A 7,840-nucleotide genomic window follows, 5' to 3' on the forward strand; every position below is an offset into this window, starting at 1 on the left:
TATTCAGTCGTTGCCACTCACTGCACCTCTTTGTCTTACAGGAGACATTAAAAATGACCTCTTAAAGCCTTCCAAAGCTATAGTTTGTGAATACCTCACTCTATTGGCCGACTGCGGAATAAAACCATCTATTCAAGACCCGAGAAGAGAAGAATATCTAAATACAAGACTTGTCAGCTCATCCATTGATCACGTTAACCTAAGGGCACCTTTCTCAACAATCAAATCAGCCGTTATAACCCAGAAACTATCAGACCACTACTTTATCGCATGTCAGTTGGAATTTCCTGGTGTAGTGGGTGCTGTGCCCAATACTCAAATCCGCCAGATTGAAATAATTGACCGTCAGAGATTTGACAAGCATGTTTCCGATTATGACTGGGTAACATTCCAATGGTCTGTATGTCCTTCAGAAGTATATTCTTCCTTTGTTGAACTCTTCCAGAAGTTTGCTAACGCATCAAAAAAGTAATTTTTTTAAAGCAGAGGAACTACAATTTACGCTGGCTTAACAATGACATATTAGCTGCAATTAAACTTCAACAAATTGCTTGGAAACGCTGCCGGCGCTCACCACACAACCAAAGCCTGCATGTAGAATTCAGATCTATCCGTAACAGGGTTAGCGCACTCATTCGCTCTGGTAAACGGGCTTATTTTCAAAAGCAGTTTTCTGAATCTCGGAGCAACGCTGTTAAAACCTGGTCATTGATTAACGAATTGCACGGTGTCTCCCCGCGCGTGCAAGGAAGCATTTTAAAAGACACCTTTGGTATTAACTCACTTGCTGCTGCAAATCGTTTTAACGATTTCTTTGCTTCGTTTTCCGGAACAGCCAAAAAAAGCTCAATGTGTTCATCTATTCCTAACTCGAACCCTGCTTCCGCTTTTCTCCCTTACATGACAGCAAGCGACTTAGAATCTATAATACTGAGCCTCAAATTGAACAAATCCCCTGGAATAGATAAAATACGCCTTAGTGATCTTCGAAGAAATTTCACTTACATTAAGGATACACTCCTTTTACTTTTCAACATTATAATCGAGACTGGTATCATACGCCGTGCATTAAAAGCTGCTGTTGTCAAACCCCTATTTAAGGGAGGTCAGAGAAGTAAGGTAGAAAACTATCGCCCAATATCTATTTTGCCATGTCTGGCACAAATATTAGAAAAATATATTTATATGACGATGGCATCCTTTATTGATAAATATAAGATTATGTCTCCGAGTCAGTATGGCTTTATAGCTGGCCGAGGAACACAACCTCTCTTGGACACGTTTTCTGATGACTTAAATTATGGCTTTGAGAATAACTTGTTCACTTGCGCATGCTTCCTCGACGTGTCAAAAGCGTTTGATACTGTTAATCACTCTATACTACTTAGCAAAATTTCAGCCATAAGATTTCGTGGACCTTCCTTGTCACTTTTAGAAAATTTTCTGCTTGGGAGCACACAGTTGGTTTCGGTGAACAATGTGCAAAGTTCCACAGTTAGTTTAAAATCTGGCGTTCCGCAAGGGTCCGTTCTTTCTCCACTATTGTTTAACATCTATGTCAATGACTTATATAGCGTGGTTTTAAACTGCATTATTTACCAATATGCAGACGACACCCTTTTATTAACACGTCATACTTCCTACCCAGAAGCGCTTCAGATGCTCCAGCAATCCTCCAACAAAGTCATGGGCTGGTTTTCTCGGAACTTGATTTCTATAAATGTGTCGAAAACAAAACTCGTCTGCTTTCGCAATCCGTTGAAAGTAGTGTCCTTAAATATTCCTTTTTTGCTACACACATCAAACTGTACCTCGTGCCACTGTGCTGAAGTGCCGTATTCCGACTCTGTAAAATACCTTGGTATACACTTCGACTCCGACCTTTCGTGGAATTCTCATCTAACGAAAATATGTTCAAAGTTGAGAAGCGTTTCTTGTCTGCTTTATAACATCAAAACTTTCATGCCCCTCGGCTTACGCAAACGCGTCGCCTATTCGTTAGCCTATAGTCACCTGCGCTATGGTATAACTGTTTTCGGTTCATGCTCGAATTTATGGCAAACGAAAATAGACAAGGTCTTAAAGGTGATTTTGAAAAACGTGTGCTATAACCTCAATTATTCTCATTTAGACATTTTTGAGACATTGTCAATGCCGAACTTTAGATCTCTTTTTTTAGAAACAGTTGTGATCAATCACAACTGGTCTGACGACTTTAAATCTCCTCGTCTCGTCTCACGGCAACTACGGAACGTTTCCAAATATCTCGTCCCGAAATGCTACACACGGTATGGCAAAACTATGCGTTCATTCTACGTTCCAGACATTTTTAATCAATTACCATCCGATCTCTGGAACCTTACGTCAAAGAAAAAACTAAAAAGCGCCTCCGTCATATGGATATACTAAAAGAAAAAGGATAACTGTCTTTTTTTTTCACATTTCTATGGTGTATGTTTCTGTGACTCCGAGAGACTCATCACCTGGTAGTTCTCTCCCTCATATTTTGTGTCGATCTTTCAATGTGCTGTGAACAAACGTGCCGTGTGAGTGCGCCCTTTTTTGTCCATTCTGCTAGACTCCTCATCCCGAAGATCTGTGTCTCAAAGTTTTGTGTCGATTTTTTTCTTAATGTCCTGTGACCAGGGGCTCTAAACTCGTCAAACACAAAGTTGGGGCCGAAGTTGACGGAGCGCAATGATTGGACAATTGCTACAATGACTTAGCAGTTTTGTCGCCGACGTACAATCGGCGTGCTCCGCAAACTTTCGGCTCCAACTTCGTATTTGACGAGTTTAGAGCCCCAGACGGACAAACCAATTTTAACTCTTTTTTTCTCCTGTTTTCTTCAAATAATTTATATTGATTAGTACCGCTGAAGTGGACATTTACTGTGGACTTCTAGTGTCTTAACGTTTTTTTTCTGTTTTTTTTCTTTCTGACCGATTATGTTACCAATTCTACCGAAAAGGGTTCAGTCACACAAGCCCATGTCGGCTTTGACGAACCTGACAGCTTCATGAGTATAGTCCTCGAAAATAAATGTATTATTATTATTATTATTATTATTATTATTATTATTATTATTATTATTATGTTGTTGTTGTTGTTGTTGTTGTTGTTGTTGTAGTTGTTGTTGTTGTTGTTGTTGTTGTTGTTGTTGTTGTTGTTGTTGTTGTTGTTGTTGTTGTTGTTGTTGTTGTTGTTGTTGCTGTTGTTGTTGTCGTTGTGGTTGTTGTTGTTGTTGTCGTCGTTGTCGTTGTTGTTGTTGTTGTTGTTGTTGTTGTTGTTGTTGTTGTTGTTGTTGTTGTTGTTGTTGTTGTTGTCGTTGTTGTTGTTATTGCCGTCGTCGACGTCGTCGTTGACAAATCAGTTAGTTTCCTCTCTTCACTGCCTGGTCTTTTTAGGTAATAATAATAGAGTATTTCCACCGTACATTGATGGTGGCGATCAAGGAAAAAAGCGGTATGGAGCAGCTTGGCAAGTCCTTGGTCGCCTACAAAGCACAGTAGCAGCGGCTCGACGGAAAAAAAAACATTCACAAATCTTGATCACCACAATTTAACAAAGCGTGTTTCAGACATAATATATGTTATCATCGGCTATAACAGAGAAGTGACCTATTTAAAAGCAGAAGTTATGAGACCCCAAAAGTTTAGTTCAATATATTTTAACTAATTTTTCCACAAAAAAAAATTGTCGCAAAATATTTTTACTTATTTAGATTTATTTGTGGAGAAAATTAATCGAATTTCTCTAAGGGGAAATGTACTGAATTTCAATCCTTTATCTTCAAGTAGGTTAAGTATTTTTGGCATAGTATGTCTAAGAATTTGTGTGCCATAGTTCGTTCTTGCAGTGACCACCCTCTAACATGCCGCATGACGGCTAGAAAACGCGTGAATATTTTCAGAGAGCTGTCCAAGGTTCATTAAAAAGTTTGTACCCGGCCTAATTTGATCTAGTTTTAGACTAGTGACAAGTTTATAGCTAAATAGAGCATGTATATTGTTAACTCGAAACTTCTTAAATAAACTAGCTGTGTGCAAGTCAAATGGAATGTCTTTTATGACCTTTACCTATTTCTTCATATTTTTTGCAACAAGTGTATTTTTTCTAGATTCGTCGACGTTGTTGTCCCCCAGACTAAATTACGATAATTTATGTGGGAGTAAAATAACGAATTGTATATTAATAATTTCACCTTTGCTGGTAACATGTACCGGTGGCGGTTTATCCCACTTACTACTTGTGAAACTTAGAAATGAGGTAGTTGACATGACTATCCCATGACATATTCTCCGTAAAAATGATCCCTAAGAGCTTGAAAGAGTTTACAATCTCTATTTTGGATAAGTTCAAAACGATATCCCTTGTTATTGTGGCTGTCGTATATTTTGGACGAAAAAGCACTGCTTTTGTTTCTTCGACAATGATTTGTAGTGAATTAATACGACTCCAAATTTCTAATGCAGATAACGCCTGATTTGCCATGTCAAATAGCACATCGGCATTTTCAAGAGAAAAAAGTAAACTATCGTCGACATAGTTGATAAATGTTGCATCGCAGTTAATATTCACAATATCTTTAAAGTGATATTGTGGTATTGATCAAAAGGACAGGATAATATACTTTCCTGTGGAACAAAAGTTAGAATACGCTTCGAACTTGACAAATATCCATCAATATAAATTAATTGCATTCGATGCTTTAGGTAACACTTCACTAACTGCAAAGCATGCCCTCGAATCCCATAGGTATTCAATTTCGCTAGTAAAATTTCATGATTGAGGCAAACAAAACCCTTTGTGAAGTCTATGAATACTCCAAGAACAATATTTTTTCTTCGAGATTTTGCAAGATGAATTCTTTCTGGACGAGTAGGGCAGCCTCGATTGATTTACGCTTTATAAAACCAAACTACGAGGCAGTTATAAAGTTATGCTTAGTTAATAATTAGACGTACATGAAGTACCTTTTCAAATGCTTTAGAAAATACTGGTAATATAGAAATAGGTCTGCAATTACCCATATCGACAGTCGCCTTTTGGTGTAGTGCTGACACTTTGGCTATCTGCATTCATTTAGGAAGATTAAATATATGCGTTAGTACTGAAATGAGTGATGGGGCGCAGGCGAGCCGGTTTACGTTCATGATTTAAGACAACCCTGAGTCTGGGGAAAACAAGAAGGGCAAACACGACGAAATAATAATTTCGTTGTGTTTGTCCTTCTTGTTTCCCTCAGTCTCAGGGGTGGTTGTCTTAAATTATGAGCGTTAGTACTGACGCTAATATGTGTACAACGTACTTAACAGGCCTTATTTGTAAACCATCCACGTCACAGTCTGCACTATTCTTAAGTTGTGAAATCACATTAATGACCTCAGGTTCTAGAACGGGATCTAAAAAATCCGGCTGCTGTTTCTATCGTCATCAAAACACAAGACTTTACAGTACCAATCCCGCTTCCAATGTTCACAAAATTCTCGCTAAAAGCGTTTGCCAAAAAACATCTGGTTAGTTGAACATCACTACGCACTATTTTGAACGGTTTCGATTTAAAAGAGAGTTCAGCTCTATCCACGTGACGTCCGTACACCGCCCTGCTGCCTTGAACACCTTAAAGTAGTAGCGTTCATCAGCACGCCATAATTATTTTGTTAAACACGCTGCGGTACATTTTAAATATTTTGAAGTCTTTTTTGTCTCTCAATTGAGCAAAACGGCTGTACAAAACATTTTGGTGTAAATCTTGGGCAATAAATTTCGCGTTATCAAAGGTTATTTTACGCGTTTAGTTGTTTTAATTGATTTGAAAGGGAAGTACCTTTATATAGATTTATAAATAAACCAATTAAAGCATTGTAATTCCCATCGGTCGTATGATTATTTAATACACTGTTCTAGTTTGTATTTGTAACAGCAATTCTAAAACTATCAAGTTCATCTATAGTTATTTCCTGAAGCAGGGTTCGTTGTTTTGTTGTTGTTGTTTTTTTTGTTGTTGTTTATTTTTTCTTAACTTTCTTTTGAACACTTTCAACCGAAATAAATATCGGGAGGTGGTCGCTCATGTCACAACTAAAAACAACAGCATTTAAGCAGTTGTGAGATAGAAGTTTGTAATAAACAGGTCTATTAATGTTTCAGAGCGGCAAGTAATGCCTGTGGGTCTCGTAATAAGGTTTGCGCAGCTATTTGTGTGAATTATCAAGCCTAATGTTCTTGTAAATAGTGGTTTCCGTACACATATCAATATTGAAGTCTCCACCGCAAAACAACATTACACTTTTGCTGGCTAAAGAATACCCAAAAATATTCTAGAAGTTGAAAAAAGGCTTCAGGGCAGTTGTATTACGCACGATTACGAAAAAAGCGCAGACCTCATCATAAATGGCTTCAGGGTTTGAGGGTAGATATACTACAACAAAAACATTCTGCTTGCTACGCAAAGGAAATATTTCGTAATCGTGCGTAATACAACTGAAATCGCTTAAAAACTTACAAAGAATCTTTCGTTAGAATGGCCATACCGCCACCACGTTTCTCAGTACGATTAATATAAACTCAGCGCTACAGTGGCAATTTTAGTGCTTAACTGTCACCCGTATACCATGTTTCTGTAAGCATTATTTTTTCAAAAAAGAAAAAAACAAATTGACCAAAAAGCAACTTCAGATCGACAGCTTTGTTTTTCGCTCACTGAAAATTCAAATGGAAACACGCCGCGCATGAAATATAATCTTCACCAAGATGACGTTTCAAAATTTGCGGGAGTACCAGATATTTACTGGCCATGAAAAATGAAATGACATAAAAAAATTACGACCATGACCATGATCATTCTAAGAAAAACCACGCAAGTCATTCTCAGTAGAGATAGGAAAGGCGCTCGTTCTCTCCTCTTTCCGAACAAACGTTTCTCGATTCCTGTGCCAGGCAAACTTGAATCTGTTATTTTTTGCCCACTGTTTCGTGGCCCAGAGCAAGTTCTTGTCGTGCTTTGTCAGGTTAGATGGTATAGTTAACAACGTCAAGTTTTCTGCAAGTTTTCCACTCGTTTGCTGTTGCTGCCAGTCAAACTGTTAATTTGAAAAAGCGCAGACCTCATCATAAATGGCTGAGCAATAATATTCTTCAGAAAAATAAAAAGAAAGAGGTTCTGTGGCGTCGCTGTCAGCGATCTCCTAGCAACAAAGATTTACAAACTAAATTCAGGCAGCTAAGGCAGTAAACGCGGTCATTCGTTCTGCAAAGCGACCGCTTTTTTTTTCTAATCAATATTCAAAGAATACAGGTTCAGTTCAGCCAAAACATGGTTGCTGATTATTCAATTTCAAGGCACTGGTTTTGAGAAGTTGATTGACCAAACTCCGAACAAAATTTTGGGTCACTTCAACATTAGCACGCGATTTTAACAACTTTTTTGCTAATTACTTTGGCGTGCCAAGAACCACTGTTATAAAAACATGCACACTAAATAATGCCCTTCTTGACGTCTTCTTCTTCTTCAATATGTGCTAAAAATAATAAATGGAGATGTTAGTCATTTTAAGGCGTGACCGGCTACTCCATTACCATTGAAGAGAATAGTTCCGACATAGAAATTAAACACTTCAAACATGTAGATGCAGCTATACACCTCAATATTCACGTCATATCTGCCTTTTTTTTTAAGTAGCCTTCACTGAATCCAGTGGCAATAAATTATGGTGGGGGGAGTGGAGCGATTTTAATAGTTGTGAATTAGCAGGAAAGAATGTCCTATAAACAATTCGAAAACGCTTACTTCGTGATATACGTATTCTATACAGGCAAATATAAACAACGTCGAAGG

The 7,840-nt window shown here is 37.9% G+C and overlaps 1 protein-coding gene across 1 annotated transcript; it reads right to left on the reverse strand.

Moving 5' to 3' along the window:
• Positions 1 to 3,082: 3,082 nt before the first annotated feature.
• LOC121836858 (ataxin-8) lies at positions 3,083 to 6,022 on the reverse strand (the record flags this gene model as incomplete). The annotated part of the gene is made up of 2 exons (XM_042292137.1): positions 3,083 to 3,339; positions 5,986 to 6,022. Coding segments are annotated over 2 exons (294 nt in total), but the record flags the coding sequence as incomplete, so codon positions are not given.
• Positions 6,023 to 7,840: the final 1,818 nt, after the last annotated feature.

The sequence above is a fragment of the Ixodes scapularis genome, unplaced genomic scaffold (assembly GCF_016920785.2).
Source record: "Ixodes scapularis isolate PalLabHiFi unplaced genomic scaffold, ASM1692078v2 PGA_scaffold2__306_contigs__length_199485367, whole genome shotgun sequence".
NCBI lineage: Eukaryota > Metazoa > Arthropoda > Arachnida > Ixodida > Ixodidae > Ixodes > Ixodes scapularis.